The 18,874-nt window shown below is 48.9% G+C and overlaps 2 protein-coding genes across 7 annotated transcripts in view; one reads left to right on the top strand and one right to left on the bottom strand.

The window, feature by feature from the left end:
* Positions 1-8,930, top strand: part of ZRANB1 (zinc finger RANBP2-type containing 1) — a 69,677-nt gene extending 60,747 nt beyond the window's left edge. For 3 of the 6 annotated variants that reach the window (XM_082855068.1, XM_082855066.1, XM_082855069.1), the window contains 4 exons: positions 865-985; positions 2,509-2,638; positions 2,744-2,973; positions 4,144-8,106. In XM_082855068.1, the coding sequence (XP_082711194.1) occupies positions 865-985; positions 2,509-2,638; positions 2,744-2,973; positions 4,144-4,362 (700 nt within the window). In that variant the 3' untranslated portion in view covers positions 4,363-8,106. Of the gene's footprint in view, positions 1-864; positions 986-2,508; positions 2,639-2,743; positions 3,046-4,143 lie in introns of those variants that run through there. The other 3 variants (XR_014326760.1, XR_014326761.1, XM_082855067.1) reach the window with 3 other exon arrangements.
* CTBP2 (C-terminal binding protein 2) overlaps positions 8,241-18,874 on the bottom strand; it is a 39,288-nt gene continuing 28,654 nt past the window's right edge. The window contains exons 4-9 of the mRNA XM_082855065.1: positions 16,604-16,810; positions 12,880-13,094; positions 12,264-12,403; positions 11,627-11,754; positions 11,077-11,194; positions 8,241-9,138 (exon numbers count right to left, since the gene is read on the bottom strand). Coding sequence (XP_082711191.1) covers positions 8,958-9,138; positions 11,077-11,194; positions 11,627-11,754; positions 12,264-12,403; positions 12,880-13,094; positions 16,604-16,810 — 989 coding nt within the window. The 3' untranslated portion in view covers positions 8,241-8,957. The remainder of the gene's footprint in view (positions 9,139-11,076; positions 11,195-11,626; positions 11,755-12,263; positions 12,404-12,879; positions 13,095-16,603; positions 16,811-18,874) is intronic.

Genomic DNA, 18,874 nt, shown 5'->3' with positions numbered 1-18,874 from the left:
AATACCTTAACATTTCAACAACAGCAAAAGAATGTTTTCTGATCTTTTGATTCTTTTACCTAGAATTCAAATACATAAAAGTATTGGGGATTTCTGATAGTTCACTACATGTGAGAGGAATGTAATGTTACAAACAGGTTAAATGTCTTCAGAGGTCTTTGCTGGTTTGTTTTGTAAGACAGTGGATCACAGTTTTGAGCATAATTATATCCGGCTTTATTTGTATACTTGATCTAAAGAAAAAGAATGTTTTGCTTTTAGTAATTCAGTCTACCAGTGGCCTAGTTTGATTTTTAGTCTTCATAATTTATTAGGCCGAAGTATTTAAACAGGTATTAAGCATGAAGAAGGGATTGTTCTTGTAGTTACAGTGATTTTTTATTTCAATTGTCATGTGATAATCAAATAATTTTATTTAATGAATGAAATCTCAAGGAAGTGATTTTGATATTCTTATAAACACATGGGCTATTTCTAGTCTGTGACCAAGTAGTGGATAACTATTCATTAATGGAGAAATGTAGTGTCTTTGATTTTTATCCAACCTCTCAGATGATTTTGAGTGTTTTTAGTTTTTATTCGTAAACCAATAGTAGACAATTGAAATCAACCGTTCTCATCACTAGTGTTCGTAGTTTTGATGAAAATTTGGTGGGTGGTGAATCAGATTATGTCTGAGGATATGTTAAAAGATGTCTGCTAGCAGAAAGGAGGCATTTTTAATTGGAAAAATATACTGCAAGCCAGGTAAAATTAATTATTAATCTCTGCATTTGAATTGCTTAAAGACTACATTAAATAAATGATCGGAACATTAAATGAACTGTTTATAGAAAGGCTTCTGTTTTACTCTGTTGCTTTTAGGTTTTATACACGTTGGAAAGATTGGGAGTCCTGGTATTCTCAGAGCTTTGGTTTACATTTTTCCTTGAGAGAAGAACAGTGGCAAGAAGACTGGGCATTTATACTCTCTCTTGCTAGTCAGGTAAGAATGCTTCAGGGCATGTTGCTCCTATGAGAAAAGTGAGGCAGCTGGTCTAAATGCCTTGGTTTACACTAAGACCATGTTGGAGGCAGTGTGGCATGAAGGGAAGAGCGCTTGACTTGGCAGCAGGTGACTTGGGTTCTAGTGACTGCTGTTTATCAGCTCTGGGACCATAGGCAAGTCCTCGCTGCAGCACAGGGAGGGCAACATGTTTCTTATATTAAGTGATTAAAAAACTGTCCAAATGAAAGTTGTACTTGGTGATTCTAACCTCTTAAATATTTCCTCAGATTACTCTTCAGTTATATTGTCCTCTCAGGTGACTTTTTGGGATTGACATATACACGCTATTATATATAAAATAGATAGCTAATAAGGACCTACTGTGTAGCACAGGGAACTCTACTCAATACTCTGTAATGACCTATATGGGAAAAGAATCTAAAAAAGAGTGGATATAGGTATATGTATAACAATTCTCATTGCTGTACAGCAGAAACTAACACAACATTGTAAATCAACTATACTCCAATAAAAATTTTAAAAAATAATAAATTAAAAATTTTAAGAAGTGGTGGCTTGATGCCTGTTTTACCTACCTACGGGTTAGCTCCCATTCTGTGTCCGAGGGGACACTTCCTCAAGATCTCTGTGCTAGTGGTGGGTGCTGATGCTGAGCTGCCAGGCCCCTGAGGATCAAGTTGTGATCTTCACAAGGCTCCCCAGGTGAGGAGCCTCCGTCCACGTGACGTAGGCCAAGGAGAAGGTGCCGTGGACAGGAATGATTAACTAACTTGGGAATGAACTTTTATAGATGTATTGTGTAGGGCTGTCCCTCACACTCATGCTAGTTTTATTTTATGAAGCATATTAATATACTTAACTATAAACTTCAAATATATGCACAACAAACCACTTCTTTTCTTTGCAGAAAGCATCATAATTCATTAGTACCCTCTGAGGGAAGTACCTTCTGTCTTTGGGTCATTTGGGCAGGGTTCACAGTGACTGTTTTACATCTGAGACATGTACCTCCTGTAAAGGTGCTGTCAGAATCATTATGGGGGGAAGGGAGACCTGTTGCATATTCTTGCCTTAGGTGATGCAGCCATTTGCAGCCATTTATGTTTGTGTGAAATAACGAAGTTCTTTTTACTTCGGGTGGACCTTGTTGTAGGTAGTACTTTCACAAGTAACTTAGCCAGAAGGCAGTTATATAAATCAAGCTTCCTTTGCTGTCTGAATCTCTTGTTTCTGAAATCAGTATTTAAACAAATCTGTTCAGTTCTTGAGTTTGGATAATGAAGGATACCTGTACATAAACTTTGCAGATTTCTTTTATTGGACTTTGCTATTTGAGGAATCAAACTCTTTAGTTGGACAGTAGTATTACTATATTTTTTAAATGAATTGAGGTAGTGTAATAATGAAGGAGGGTAGCATTGTGTTATACACATCAGTTTTCCGGGGTGGTAATAAATGTTTTAAAGAGAATTTGCTTTCTTTTATTTTGTTCTGTACAGCCTGGAGCAAGTTTGGAACAGACCCACATTTTTGTACTTGCACATATTCTTAGACGACCAATTATAGTTTATGGAGTAAAATATTATAAAAGTTTCCGGGGAGAAACTTTGGGATATACTCGGTTTCAAGGTAAGCCATTATCATGAGTATTTTGGAGCTTTCTTGTTTATTATTTTAATGCACATTGCAGTCACATCCTGAAAATCTCATTGTGACTTTCTTCCCTCTTTCCAGGTGTGTATTTGCCTTTGTTGTGGGAACAGAGTTTTTGTTGGAAAAGTCCGATTGCTCTGGGCTATACAAGGGGCCACTTCTCTGCTTTGGTTGCCATGGAAAATGATGGCTATGGTAACCGAGGTGCTGGTGCTAACCTGAACACCGATGACGATGTCACCATTACATTTCTGCCTCTGGTTGACAGTGAAAGGAAGTTACTCCATGTGCACTTCCTTTCTGCTCAGGAGGTAAGAAGCCTGTTTCTTGTATTAATTACTTAAAGTAGCAGCACTGTACCAGAACCCAGCCTAGTGTGTCTTTCAGGTGTGGTATTATCTGTACTACCACTTACAATTTTGAACTAGGTTGTAGTAATTGTCACTTTCTATAAATCCTGGTCAGACAGACTTTGAAATTTATCTTTTCAGAATTGCTGTGTAGGATGTGTTCTGCAGAGATAAAGCAGTGAAGACCAAAGTCCTAGCCCTCAGGTAGTGCTGAGTGCTGAGGAGATAAAAAGATGGGGTGAGGGGGAAAGGGGGGGATGAGGGGGCCACCGGGGGCCCAAGGTAAGGCATCACTGAGGAGGTGACGCCTGAATTGAGACCTGAAAGAGGAAGGAGTCTTGCAGAATCTGGGGGAAGAGAGTTGTAGGTAGAGGGAAGTTCAAGCCAGTGTGGTTTGTGGGGATTGGGCAAGCGGGGAGAGACGAGGCTGAGAGGTTAAGGGGTGGCATGGGGTCATCAACGGTCTTTTAAATCTTTGGCTTTATTCTGGGTAAGCTGGGGAGCCAACAGCCAGTTTGCCCAGAAGAGGAATACTGGCAACTCGGTTGAGACTCGATACCTGGGCAGTGGTGGGAACAGGAGCAGGTGGGAGGTCACTGGAGCTGCGGGGGAGCAGGTGGTGCACGCCAGGCAGGGGAGGTGGCGAGAATGTGTAAAAGAGCGCTCCAGCCCAAATTCTTATAAAATTATTGGTCTTTTATTTCATATACTAGTAATAATTATAAACTTTTTATAACCATGATATTAAGAAAAAAGTTCAGATAATTTTTGTTCCTTGAGCCTATATACATAACTTTCTGAGTAAACTTACCTTGTTCTGTTTGAAGCTGCAAGGATCAGCTTATTAGATAACATTTGCTTTTTGCTATTATATCAAACAAATTAACTTATTACTAGGCTATTCTTCCCTCTAGGTTTTTCTGTGAATTTTCCCATAGATTTTTTTTCTATTTAACCACAGGAAACTGGGTTTTAAACATAAAATTGATGAGAGGTGGAAACCATGTTGAAACACTTCGTTGCTCTGGCCTTTTTCATTAATCATACCAGCTGTAGGTTTCTGTTAAATTTTTCCTGTCAAGTCTGTGATCTGTTGTGTTATTTTCCCTCTTCTTCACATTCCTCTAAAAGCTAGGTAATGAGGAACAGCAAGAAAAGCTGCTCAGGGAGTGGCTGGACTGCTGTGTGACTGAGGGAGGAGTTCTCGTGGCCATGCAGAAGAGCTCCCGGCGGCGAAATCACCCTCTGGTCACGCAAATGGTAGAAAAATGGCTTGACCGCTACCGACAGATCCGGCCTTGTACATCCCTGTCTGATGGGGAGGAAGACGAAGATGATGAAGATGAATGAAAATAATCAAAGAGCAGAAGAGCAAGGTACCAGCTCTGTAGTGACCTCCACGCTGCTGCGGTGCTCCAGGCAGAGTGCACGGCATGGAATGAAGCAGATCTGGCAGGATCTGCTTGGAAGGGTTTTTCTGATCCACACCCCGTGGAGATGATGCATCTGCTGTGAGGAGACAGAACTTTGGACTACAGTTTGTAAAAAATGAATTTTATTAAGACAGAACTTTTTTCCTTTCAAATTGTAAATCTGTCTATAAATGTAACGCATGTGGTTGTGTAAGAAGTTGTGTAATAGGAAAAGTTGTACCAGCATCTTCATATTATTGAGAAGTTTTTTCCAGCATGGGCACCTCCAAAAGCACATGGCAGATCACTCTTTGTTCCTTTGAGATAATTCTTTTTTAAGTAGAACCTGGCATTCTACTTGCATCTTAAAAGATCCGTTTTACATTATATCTCACTAGAGCTCGTTAGAGATTTGGAAACTTTTTGTACAAATTACCCACAGCAAAACATAAAAACAAGCTTTTATTTTTATTAATAATTTAGTTCCTGTTGTGCCCAATAAAATAAAATAAAATCTTTAAGGAACAAACTGTAAGAAAAGTAAGGATTTTTTATTGAGTGAACTTTGCATAGACATCGTTCCCTTGTTTTGGAAAGGGTTTTGGTTTCTATTATTTTGTCTTTTTAAAAGTTTCTGATAATGCCCCTTTTCAGTGTTTAGGTATTTATTTGTTTGGAAGAGTGCCCTTAAGATGGGGCTTCTTCTACCAGACTCTGGGCAGCAGTCTCTTTGTGAATAGTTATTCGGTGGATGTAAGTGAGGGGAGTGCTGGCGGGGGGGTGCTCGGGGGAGCCGGCCCACTCGTATGTAACTGAATGAATTGTGTGAAATTCGCCCACTTGACTCTGTTGACAATGTTATACTCTCCCAGGTTGCCATGCATAGAGTCTGTGGATTCTTAACTGTCTTTTATCATCAACTCTGCTTTAAGCAAATTGTGTTAGAAAGGCATGCCTTTGCTTGGGCTAATTGGGAATATCAGTTCAGTATAGAATAAAGATTTAAGAACGCAGTAAGGTGGTAAATGCATTGTATAATGAATTTCTCAGTGAGTAGTCTGAGAATTTGTGCATGTTGGTTAATTGTGGCCATTCTTATTTAAAGTTAAGACTATAATCTTAGGTAGGAAAACTTTCTACAAAAAGTATTATTTGACCACTTCAGGTGTACATTCAAAACTGGGTAAAAATTTCAGACCTATCTCAGGAACACAAAAAGACTTAGTGTCCTGGTAAGCACTTTGTAGACTATTGATGTGGCAAGGCATTTGGCAAGAAGCCCTACACACACACACACACACACACTCACTCACTCACACTTTTCCTTCCCTTTGATGAAAAGGCTGTGAAAACCTTGAAATATTTACTTCTTGTTTTCTTCTAAGTTCTGTTTAGATGCTATTGAAATGTGCACAACCTCAGATTTGATGCTGGAATACTAAAAATAGAAAATTACCTATGAGATGTCATCTCTCTAGTTCTTTCTTCCCTCTCTGAACACTCCTTGAAACGTGTTCCCAGGATGATCGCTTTTGCTGCATGCTACAACTTGCAGGAAAAATATTTGCAATTTGATTCCATATGAATGAATTTTGATGTAATGTGTATGTTACTGTTTCAAATGGTTAATGTTTTCTTACACATTGACTCTATGGTTTGCTTTCATTTTGGACAGAATTAATTTTTTAGAAGGCTGCCATTCTAATTACATAGCACAGCATCCCTATAAACTTTTCTCCATATATAGGGAGAGAATTCTTTAGTGGCCAGACATCCTGTTCTAGTTGCTGTTAAGCAAAAACTGCTCTCCCAGTTGAAGAATCCGAAGAGAAATGTTTGAGGGAAAAGCATCTAGTTGCTACGGTCTACATTACAGTCAGTGCTGTTTAGAAAACTGCAGGCTCGGTCTTTAGCCTTAGCCTCCGTGTGTTGTGTTTGCTGTGTGGTGTGTCCCCTGAGGTGCCTCTTTATTTATTTATTTATAGATCAGTGACCCTGACCACATCTAGTTTAACAGGTACAGCATTCTTCCCTGTGGGAAAGAATTATATATATATATATATATATATATATGACTCCATTTCTTAGGCTCCAGACAGGGATGGGGCTTTAAATGGTTTTCACAGCAGATTGGCTGGTAAAGGCCAACATTTTGGTGAATCAATGCTATGTTAAGCTCTTGAACTATCAAACAGCCATAACTGTTGTCCCAAGATAGAGTTTGCAGTCCTTTCTCAGATCATATATGGCAGGGTGACAGATACTGTATGTCTTTTGGTTGACTCCGGACAGTAATGCCTTTAACTGTATGGACTTTATGGTTTTTTCTAGGGAGGGAGAACACAGGGTGGTGTTTTCTGTCAAAACCCAAGTACACCATATGGATTTGGGCCTTTTTGTTTTTGGTTTTTAGGCTCATCGTGTCACAGACTTAGTCTGTGTTAAGGGACTATTGCTGTGCATAGTCGGTTGGGGGTCTCCTTTTTGTGCATACGTCACCCCCTCACTGATTGCCTGTTTGACAAGTGGTCGTGAAGATGATCTTGAGCTGCCACTTTGCTCCCCGGAGTGATAGGTCAGTAACCATTTGCTGTATCTCTGTCCAGGATCTCTCTATCCGTGTCAGGTGGTTTCAGTGTAATTTTTCATGGGAGAGTTGGGATGGGACCACCACCTTAAAATGAGTGAGGAGGTTGATGCTTTAAGTTGTCATGACTTCTTTTTTTAAATGGGAAAGGGTGGGGGGAGGCGGCTGAAAAGGAGTTTGGTACCTGGAATTGTTGGACGTGACTGACATTTGCAGATACTGCTAGTAGTAAGGGGTTTAATGCTATTTGAGAAGGAAGACCCATAAAATCAATGGAAAGTTCCTAACCTATGGAAATGGCTGATGTTAATTAATTTGCAACATTTCTTTGTAAATATCATTAAAAAATTTTTTTTTTTGAGATTCACCTCCCTTCCTGCATTAATGCTTGAGCCAGATAATTTTGCTTTTGGGTAAATTAAAATCAAAATTCTAAAACTTGACCAATTTTGTTTCTTGAATTGACTTAGTTCTAACCCACTATTTCATCTTAGGGATGGCATGATTTGATAAGGATGGACTTATGTGAAGTTTTGATTTTTTCAATTAAACTATCACATGAAGTAATTATCAACATTCTTGCGTCTGGTTATGGAATAGGTAGATGACAGAAAAGTACTGTAAATCTTTGACCCTCGGAATAACAAGAGTTGGGAAACTGGCTAATTGAAAATGCAGTTGCCTTTAAACATCTCAAGGAGAGAACTTTTACACTGGTGAGTTGTACTTGAATTTCAGAGCTTAACAGAAATTTTTATTACTTTTTATTGAAAACTGCACTGAACGCTAAATGTCCACCTTTACAATAAACAAATACAGTAACGGTAACTCACACTAAAACAAAACATATTTCTGATAGCCATTATTTTTCTGTTTGGGACAGTTTTAAAGGTTTTTTTTGTCACAAAAACAGGAATGTACCTATACAAAGGCTCAAAATAGGCCATCTTTTAAACAAAAAGGCGATGATTCACAAAAGACTATGAATATAACATGTAACTAGTTGATACAAATCTAATAGGATTTGTTAAAATCAGTCACATCTAATAACACACCTGAAGTGTTCTTGTATAAAATATCACGTGAAGAAAAGAAGACTTTATCAATGTCTAAAAAAGTGGGTTTGTTCATAGACAATCTGACAAGTTACCATAAAAAGTGTTTCCTGAGACATAAGGAAATGCAACATTATTCTTCTTGAACCCTTTCAGTTCAAGACTTTCCACTCAATAAAATAGCTGAGGATCTGAAACTGAGAAAATATATTTGAGTACAAACAGCTTGTGAAACTTAATACTTTTTTTTTTTTTTGCATCATCAGAGGGTTTTTACTGAACTCACAACCAACTTGCCCGCTCAGTATGCAGTTCAGATGGGAGAGACTTCTCTGTACAGGAGCCTGTACTGTCTTCAATCCTATGCTCGCGGTTGTCTAACACAGGCAAACAGTTTTCTCCCCATTTTGTAGTAATTTAATCTTCCTATTAGCAAAAGAGGTAACCAGCCCCCGTGGACCGAAGGGACTAGAGTCATAGGATGGGGATTTCCTCTTAATATTTTTTATTTTGATGTTTGGAACTCCTGATGCAACATTCTAGAGCAAGGTGTTCAGGACCTGCTGTGTCCAAGGGACTGATAAAGGAAAAAGATCTATTTATTCTTTGTGATTTGATGCACAGATGAAAAACTTAACACACAATAACAGAAGTTGGTCGTTAATAAATCACGTCCTAGTCTTTTTCAGCGCTTCCACAAGCAGACGACATCTTCAGTTTTCCCACGTCTCGGCTTCGAGCTCCTTTGTAGTTTTAACACTGCAACGTCAATGATGCGTATGTCCAGAATCAGTTAAAAAGACTGTCAGATTCCTTTTCTCTTAGTTCATCTATTTTTCACTGTCTCTTGGTCCCAGGTGTATCTGAATGGTTACCTTCCGTCACTCTCTGCTATTGCTCGTTGGGGTGCTCTCGACTGTCCCCGTGTTTTGTGGGCTGGTTGGGAGAGGGAGCTTGGGAAGGGTGTGCCACCGTGGGGAGGTTGTGGGTTACCGGGATGCCTCCGGGGATGATCCCTTCCATGGCTGCAGGAAGTCCTCCCGGAGCCACGCCCACGATGCCTGGCGGGTATCTAGGGAGGGGCGGGCACAAGAGAAAGGGCCGGTTAAGTTCAGGCCCCAGAAGCTGCCAAGCTCTTGCTCTGTTTATGGGGTGGGTTGTCATACCTCCTACCTCCAAAAGCAAGGAGAAGTCTACATGGTAAAGTTAAACATGGACATCTAATTCATAAACAACAAAGCCTAGGTAGTCCAATCAAAGCACTAATTTTGTAGCTTTTAGGCAACAGCAATAGACTATACTAATTAATCGTGTGTGGGGAAACCGTGTCGCATTTGGAAAACGTTTTGGACAAAATAAATTCCAAGTTTTCCGGCTGCGTTAGAAAGTATTCATCAGTTATATCAAAGGCTTTAATGATTTCCTAACAGAGGGCATGAAGTACGCTTGCGAAGTGTGACTTCCTAGGCTGGTTAGTTACCGGCTCCCGTAACCTGAGATGTGGGTGGGGACAGGACAGCAGCAGGGGAGATGGTGAGCTGGTGATGGGCAGGATGCCTGCCCTCTGAGGGTACCTGGAGGGCACCTGAACGTGGCCTCATCTTATCCTGCAGGCACAGGAATGGCTGTGTGCGCGCGCACGCCCGAGCACATGGACATTATGCACAGGTGTGACTCGTGTATTTAAACACTGAGGACAAAACATACTTATGAAGCAGGGGCTTCAGAATTAGCCTTCCTCTCCAAGTTATCAAACCCTTCACACTTGCGGTAAAGGGGACGGGGTCTCGGCCTGTTACAGTGACGCTGGTCAGGGACTGTCCAGGAGGACTCTGATGAACAGGACCCTGTGAGCTGCAACCCTCCAGCACAAGCAGTTTTCCAAGGGGCCAAGGAGCCTTGCTCTGTCTAGAGGAATAATTAGGATGTGGCCCTTAAAGGGTAGGCCGCCAACATGGACAAACAGGGGAATCCAATCTGGTGCTGGGCTGGGCCCAAGTGATGCTTGAAAATGCTTACGAGGGTAAAACACAAGTGGGACTTTAATAGAACATGCTGCATGTAAATAAAGCCATGTGACTTGGGAAGAAACCGCTTAGCTTCCTTGCCCAGAGTAGGAGCTTTCATGTATGGGTCCTTTTACACAGACTATATTTAATCGCCCCCTAGAGCAGTGGTTCAAAACCAGGGATCTCGGGCAGTGTCTGGGGGGCGTTTTTAGTTGTCACCGTTGGGAGTGGGAGGTGCTATCGGCATCTAGCGGGTGGGGGCCAGGGCTGCCACTATACATCCTATAATGCGCGGGCCATCTGGCCCAGTACTGCCAAGGTGGGGCAGTCCTGGGTCAGAGTAAGCAGAACAAAAGGTCCCTTCTGGCATTCCACGCTGCAGCTTCTCTCCTTTATGGGGGAGGAGCTATTTCCCTGCAACCGGCCAAGCTGGGGGAAGAGAACCATGGAAAACTACCACAGACAAAACCCCTGGTCCCTTCCAAGGGTCCTGGCTCGTGTCCCCAGTGCAGGCTCTCTTGCCTCAGTCCCACCCAAACTCTGTCACTGTCACGTGCCCCTGGGGTCAAACTTCCTGCTTCACGGAGAAACAAAGACACCGCCCCCCGCCCCGGTCAAATGGACTGGGCTTTGGCCAGAATGCTCTCCTTGGACAGAAAGTTCAAGTTAGAAAACAAAATCAGGCCCTCTTCCTTGATGACCTTTTCTGTACCTTTTCACCTAGAAACCCTCTGGTTTTCCAGTGGCTTCGGAATGAACAGTGATTCAGACCCGCTGGGGAATGCACAACCCACCCGTACCCCGCACCCCCTTTAAAATAGGAATTCCAATTCTCGGCTCTGTCCCCAAACTATGTTTGTTCCACGGAAATGAGGAATGGAAGAACTGAGAGGAGAGGACAGTGTGTAATTCTTACTAGCGCTCAGGTTGGCTTAACGTCCCCAGGTCCCCCGTCTCCGCCCTCCCCCAGGGAGCAGGGCTCAGCCCATTCCTCTCCTCACCTGTATGTGGCACCATTGAGCTCTGGATGAATTGCTTGCTGATCTATTACTGACCAGGGAGCTGTTGTGACAAAGAATTCCTTGTTCACACAGTTTCTTAAGCTCTCTGGGATGCGACCTGGAATAAGATGATTAAAAGTAATCATATGTATTTTTCAAGGTCACAGTGACTTAAATGTTATATACTTCTCTGTTATGCGGGGACAAGCTACAATGCAAGTCTCTTACTCTTTGATAGCAAGGGCCGGCCCTCCCTTGTATTTCCACAACATATGACTTGTTCCAGGGCCTGAACCACACTGGGCTCCAGCCAAACAGAAGGGAGCTGCCCACGGCTCCCCCTGGGGCTCCCTCCCCTTCCAGGTTTGCGAGACTTGCACTGGCTAATACAAAAGGGAATTGGTTTCCCCTGAAAGAAATGGGGCCCAACTCATTCCGAATTTCTTCAACTTGACGCCTAGAGACCACCTCTGCCAGCAGCAAAGCCCCACGCCCCCTTCCGCGTGTCCGTCACTGGGATCGGAGGCGGCCAGCGTGGCGGAGGGCTCACCTGTGATGGCCCGGCGGATCTCGGTGGCGGCCGCCTCCCTCATCTCCAGGGAGGCTTGCTCACTGTACCAGGCCGTGTGGGGTGTACAAATGAGATTCGGTGCGTCCTTCAGGGGACCCTGAGCAAAGCTAGATGAGTATACAAAACACACAGCAGATGAGGAAAACCACGCACGTCACTCTCACTCCCTGCCCTGCTCGTCAAAAGGGAGCCCTTGGCCGTGTGGAATGCTAGCCACACAGATAAAACCACGGGGGGGGGGGGGCATCTGCAGTCTGTTTCCTAAGGGTTGGGACTGTAAGAACATACTCATAAAACTAATTAGCGTCAGGCATCACGAGGGACTCGGAAAGAAGGGACAATTCTAGGGAGGGCCGACTAGCCTGCCTCCAACCAGAGCAATCCAGAGTACGGGGAAAGCCTGCTCTTCACCGCCATTTGTCTTCCTGCCTGTCCCCTTTCTGATCATCTTTGGGGGAACTTCTGGCCCTTTTATACTTGGTGAGAATACAGCACAGACCTTAGAAGAGCAGAGGCTGTAAACCTGGTCTCCAGGTGCCCACCCAGGACCCGTCTGGGAAGCTGCCCCGAGGTCACAGTGGGGCTCCTGCGAGTTCCTGTGCGAGCCCTGAGCTACCAAACCTGCCTGAAAGGCTCCGATTCGTGCACGTCGAGGGCCGCCCCTCGTATCCTGCCTTCCTTGAGGGCTTGGGCTAAGGCTTTCTCATCCACCAGTCCGCCGCGGGCCGCGTTCACTAGGAATGCTCCTTGCCTCATCTGCGAGGGGGAGGGAAAAGCTGGTAAACGGGTGCCGCCGCTGCCGCCTTGGGAGGAGCCTGCACCCAGGTTTGAAGAAGGGAGCTGCGGCAGTGGATGGTAGTGGGTCTGGGTGTTTGATGCGCGCGCAGCGGCTGCGGGGGAAGGGAGCGCAGAGCCTCGGTGACAGCGGGGGGCCGGGGGGCCGCTCCCGCTGACCCCGAGAGAGAGGGCTGCAAGCTGGGGCAGCGGGAGCCGTGACCTGTCAACTGGCTGTCTTGGAGGCCAGGCCTGGTCAGAGCTGGGTCCTGGGCCGGGTTCTGCCCCTCCCCGCTCACCACGGCCCATCTCACGGAGGGGGCCCCCGCCCAGCTCCTTGCTGATGCCTCGGGGGACTTTCTTCTCCGCTCACTGGTGTGTCCACTGGACCGTTTCCCATTCCCCCTTTGGTTTTGACAGACGTTTTCCAGGGTCTGAGACCATTTATTTCAATTTACCTGCTTTATAGTAAAGTCATTGATGAGGTGGTGGTTATGTTCGTTGAGATTACAGTGCAAGGAGACGCAGTCGCTCTGATACAGTAAGTCCTGCAGGGTGTAGACCCTCTGCACGCCCAGGGACCGCTCTATCCCATCCTGCAAGTAGGGGTCATAAAATATGACGCTGAATCCAAAGGCCTTGGCTCGAACGGCAACCGCCTGCCCCGTGCGACCTGTGCAGAAAGAGAGCGTCCAGGTGAGCGAGGCCCCCGCGCCTCCTGCCGACGCTCGTCCCGAGGCCGGGACCTTGCGTGGTGCCCAGCTGCAGCTCTGCTGCCTCCAGCACTTCTGGCAGTTGGACCCAGTCTGTGGTGGTGCTGGGAGAACCGAACGCCCAGGGCTTGGTGCCATCTGAGGCCAGCACTTCTCCCCAGGTCACTGGGGCCGGAGCCGGGCCAACGCTTCTGGGTGAGCAGGGCAGCGCTTCTCACCTGTACTTGCTACCAGAGTAGTTGTTTTGTTTTCAGGTTCCTATTAGGCGCATTTTCAAACATAGACAGAACTAGAGAGAACAATCTAGGGAACTCCACGTGCCAGCTCCCAACCATCACCGATATCATCTCCTTCGTATTTCTCTTTCCCCTACTTGTTTGCTGATATAGTGGGCTTCTTAACCTGAGCTTCATCTCTTTATTGCTCTCAGTGTCGAACAGGGACTGTTCTCTTGTGTAACTGCCACCAGGTTTGCTCATGAACAGTGATCGAAGCTGACCACTGAGCACCGATGGATGTGGGGAAGTGCTCTGGTTGAGAGGTGGGGCTCTGAGCACACGTGGAGCGTGGGTCAGGCCTCCAGCAAGTTAGACAGTGACGTCGCCTAACAGGACGCGAAGGCTTCCCTGACTCCTGAGTGGCCGTCATTTGCGCAAACCCGCTGACCCCATAGATGGCACCTCTTGCTTCCCAGAGCAGTTTTCAGCTTGAACACAAAATGATGTGAATGATACCTGGAGGGGCTGATTTGGGGAGAGCGCAGAATAAATCTGGCTCGAAAACCATTACTCAAATGTGCAAGAGGAAGAAGGGAAGAAGGGAAGCCCGTGGGAGGGCGGTGGGGTGGCGGACCGCCACCGCCTCCTGCTGAAAGTGCAATCCAAATGGGCGGCAGTTCCACCACCGCCATGGTCTGGAGGCAAAGCTCTGATAAGGCCATTCTGATCAGGAGGGACAGCTGCGGGGTCGCCCGTGGTCACACCCCTCGTGCCATCCCTCTTCAGTGTCACCACTTGGACACGGCGAGCCAGGAAGTACAGCCACACTGCAGAGGAGCCAGCACGACGGCAGGGGCGGGAAGGGCAGCAGTGACCCGAAGACCCCCCTCTGACGTACCCGAGGTTCGGAACCAAGCGCCCCCACCACGCGGCGGCTGGGGCTCACGGCCAACGCCAGCACATCCGCCACCCCCTGCTTTGCCGGCCTTTAGCTGCCCTCCTTCCCCCCCGCGTCCTAACACACTTTCACAGGAGATGGGGTCCCGGCGGCAGTGCCCGGGGCGGAGTCACGGCCGGTCACCAGAGCCTTCCCCATGGCTCTGCTTTTCATAAATTCACGAACCCTCATCTTTCCACTGGCTCTACTTCAGCCATGGGGTTTTCCTGACTAAATTTTGCAAGACCTGATGATAAATACTCTTACTGACTTGATCAAAACCCAGCCTCAGAGAGGAGAACCTAATTGCCTTGGCCTTAAAAAGACAAAATAAGGCTTCCCTGGTGGCGCAGTGGTTGAGAGTCCGCCTGCCGATGCAGGGGACACGGGTTCGTGCCCCGGTCCGGGAGGATCCCACATGCTGGGGAGCGGCTGGGCCCGTGAGCTATGGCCGCTGAGCCTGTGCGTCTGGAGCCTGTGCCCTGCAACGGGAGAGGCCCACGTACCGCAAAATAAACAAACCAAAAAACAAACAAAAGCATAAAATAAAAATACTGTCACTGTTGGCACGCTTTCCCTTCAGATTTTTCATGCTTATTCCCAACTCGGAGGCTGGCCTGGAGCAGTACCCACCACCAGCCCGGGCTGGGGTCAAGCTCGCGACAGCGCCCCGTCCAGGCCCCTGCGCGGCAGCATGAACTGGGTTTGGAGGAACTTGCTCCACACTCCGGGCTCTGCTGCTGCTTCTCGGCCGACTCTTGGGCAAGCGGACGCTTTCAGCCCCAAACAGTCAGGGCGGCAGCAGAGGCGTGAGGCCGCGTATGACCATGCCGCCTCCTGCCTCAGCTCTGCCTACAGTTCTGGGAGGCTCCAGAGAGACCAGGAAAGGTAGCAAGGAAAAACCTAGCGTGCCGGGGGGCTCCGGGACTGTGGCAATGCTTGGCTTACGGTCTTGAGTAAACAGGGCTGGAGTTCACGGGACCGGCCTTCAAAAGATGGATGGCAAAGGGTGCAGCCGAAGAAACGTCCCCCGTAAGAACTTGCTGGGATGGCTGCGGTCAGACGCCCTGGAAACAAGTGGTCTACCACGTGGCCGGGCCACTCGCAAGGTGAGGCTCTGCACCCTGGCCGGAGCCCACGCGAGGCCTGTGCATCGGCTTAAGAATGCACGTTGTTCTAAGAACCGTCTCCAAGACCCACTTCCCAGAGCGGTGGGAAGCCCCGCGGGCACCAGCAGAGGGCGCTGCGGCTCACAGAGCACCGGCATTCGAGTCATATTGTATCTTCCACTCCAGAAAAATGAAGACAGACTCTTTGGCGAAAGGATTAGCTCCCTGAGTGTGATCACCCCTGAAACCTGGGCTCTTAGCACCCACACCCGGGTGCTGGAAAGATGTGCGCTCCTGGAAGAAGCCCAGCTCCTTCTACTTGTTCCAGCCGGTACCCGGGCCTCCTGGACAGGAACTTGCGGCACAAGGAGGCACTGTGGCCGTCCCAGAGGTCCTGCCCTCAGTTATTCGGAAACACAGAGCTCCAAGCTGGCGGCTGACCGGCAGCTTGGGGGGCCTTCTGGAAGCCAAGCCCTGCAGTCACAACGCACCCGTGTGCTTCCAGGCAGCAACCGTGTAACACTCGTTCCCAACTGACACATTAGAAACTGACGCAGAGAGGCCGAGCTCTGTCCTCAAGGTCGCGGAGCCGCTGAGCGACGAGCAAGCCCAGGTCGGCCCGTTTGCCGAGTCGGGCTCGACTCGGGGCCCAGTGCCGCCAACAGCTGTGGCAGCCAGGCCGCTTTCCACCGCGGCGCACCTCCTCCTGAGGAACCTGCCCCAGGCGCTCCCGGGGCCGCCCACCGTGCCACCGCAGAGGGAGGCCTTACCATGCCCCCTCTCTTGGGGGAGCTTTCCAAGCTGCTGACCTGACCCCGCCACCTTCTGGCGCAAAAATCCTTCAGCGACTCCACTGCCACCCCCGCCTGGCGCCTGCAGGTGGGCCTTGCCCACTGCCTGGGTCTCCACTCAGCCACCAGCTCCTCACTCTCTACCCAGGGCAGTTAGGGAGTACGGCGCCTTCCTGGGGGCGCCGTCCCGCCGACGTCAGACCCATTCTTCCAGAAGCAGCCCAGATCTTACCTCTGGGCGAGTTCCCTGGTCAGTCTTGACCTCTGACCTCCCACCCCAGGCAGCTCGGCGAAGGGCAAGGGTCTTCCTCCGGCCCAAGCGAGCTCCTCCCACAGGCACAGCTGCAGCGCACCCCGACTTCCAGGGCCAGGCCTGCCTCCCCCAGGTGGTCCCTGCGGAGCAGGCGCACGTACCGAAGCCAATGAGGCCCAGCGTCTCCCCGCGGATGCGGGCTGCCCCCGAGGCAACCTCCCGGATCTGCTCGACGCTCTGCACCCGCGTGCCTTCCCGCAGCGCCTGGTACAGCCACGTGTTCCGCCGGTACAGGTTCAGAATGTGGCAGATGGTGGAGTCGGCCGTCTCTTCCACTGCCGCGGACGGGATGTTGCATACGGCGATCCCTGGAAACGACAAGAGCCAGGCGCTGGGATGAGAACCCCAAGTTCTGTGGGGAAGCGCCAGGGCTCCCAGTCCACCCAGCTGAGGGGCAGGGGTGGCAAAGGTGGCCCATTCAGCCACAGACTATGTGTGTGGCCCCGGGCAGGTGTGGGTCTCTGAGGCCTGCTTGTCACCTAGAGGACACAGACCGTCTGGCTCTGAGGCCCAGGGACCTCCAGCCCCGTAGCCGTCCCAGGAGGACTTCTGTCCGGGGCTTGGCTCACCCCCCAGCCCCCTGCTGACCCCATGTCCGGCCCACCCAGTGCTTCCAGGCCCCACGTCCCTGGGAAGCGACTGGTGGTCCAGCTCCGTCCACCATCCCCATCCAGCGCCAGGAAGCTAGCGTGTAGGGCCCCCTCCTGATGGTCTCTGGGATCCAGGAAACCAGAGGCTCTTTGCAATGCAACCTCCTGGATCCTCCCCCCAGGCCGGGGCTGGGGTAATGGAGAGCGGCCTTTTGTTTTATGGTATTTTAAGAGTCTAATGCAATGAACATGTTATTACTTCTTCTTTTTTTTTTTTTTTTTTTAAAGGCAAGACAGAAGAATTAGAAAGTTAACACCTTCCAGGCCCGTGGGCTGGGACAGGATGGAGCTGATGTCTGAATCCAGCCCCACATTTGCTCAGTGGACCCTAGTCACCCTCCCGCTCTGACAGACAACAGAGCAGACAGGTGCCCGCCCTGCTTTCTGAAAGAGCTTTCAGGGCTGAGAACAGCTGGTGAAGATGATCCCTCAGACTCTGTGTGAGGAATAGAGATGAAGGGCTAGCGTTTCCCAGCACCAGGAGGCCGGCAGCTGAGGACTGCAGGGAGAACTGCCCCAAGTCTCAGGCAGGAAGGGCCCTGGCACTGACCTTCCTCAGTGGGAGGGTGTTTTGGGGAAGAATGTTTGCCAGATGTGGGAGGGGCAGGCACACAGAGGGCCGGCGGGCCTAGATCCAGCCCCGTTCCCCTGGCGAGGCCTGGGGTCTGCCAGTCCAGCCACTTTCCAAGGAGGGACGTAGGTGTCCAGGGAGCATATGCTGGCCCAGCTCAAAACGTCCCTTTTGGGACCCCCGGAGTCACAGCCAGGGATGCAGGGCCAGGCCACCTGTAAGGCGCCTGCATTCCTCTATCTTCTCGGGTCAGGAGCCTGGGCAGAGAGCACCTGCAGCTCCACCGGACAGAAAACAGGACCAAATGCGTGGAGCACCCCTTCCTAGCAGCTGTGTCGCCACCCCACGAGGGCTGCCCTGAGGTCCAGGGTCTCAGCGACCCCTTCAGGAGGACACACAGCCCCCAGGGTGAAAGCATCCATGTGCTGCCCCACCTGCCAGGGGATGAGGTTTTGAGATCCAGGCTGACAAACCTTCCACGAGCTGCAAGTCAGTCGTCTTGCAGCACCCACTTCATTTGAAATGACCAAGCACAGGATCTGGGGCTAGACTAGAAGTCAGGATTACTACAGTCTGGATAGACGGAGGCAGATGCCAGTGGTATAAGAAAATCTTTTGGCAGCTGGGACAATTTCCATTCCTCGTGGGGCTTGATCTGTTCTGCCTGAAGCCCAGGGGGAAGGTCCAGCAGCAGAACAGCCCAGTGTGGACCTTCTGCTGCAGACGCAGCCACTGCCCTGGCCCAGGGGCCCCCCTGCACCCTGGGAGGTGGGACGAGATGTGATGAGGCTGGAGGAGAGAATCTGTGCGTCCACGAGAGATAAAGCACCGCACCAGCCCGCCCACGGGACGAGGGACCGCAGTGGGGCCATGTCTCCGCCTTCGCACTAGAACTTTGAAATTTAGCTCCTTGGCTCTTGTGCCTGTGTGGAGAGCCCCAAGACCAAGGTCTGGGAAAGCGGATACATGGGCTTGGGGTGCCCCAAGGCCTGGGAAAGAGGATACATGGGCGTGGGGTGCCCCAAGGCCTGGGAAAGAGGATACATGGGCGTGGGGTGCCCCAAGGCCTGGGAGGAGGTGCTGCTGGCATCCCCTGAGATGTCCTGCCCTGATGGCTGAAACTCTATAGCCCTGACCACCCTCTTGAGGGG

Source organism: Leucopleurus acutus (genome assembly GCF_964270905.1).
Source record: "Leucopleurus acutus genome assembly, chromosome: 14".
Classification (NCBI taxonomy): Eukaryota; Metazoa; Chordata; class Mammalia; order Artiodactyla; family Delphinidae; genus Leucopleurus; species Leucopleurus acutus.
This window is presented reverse-complemented; position numbering and strand designations above follow the sequence as displayed.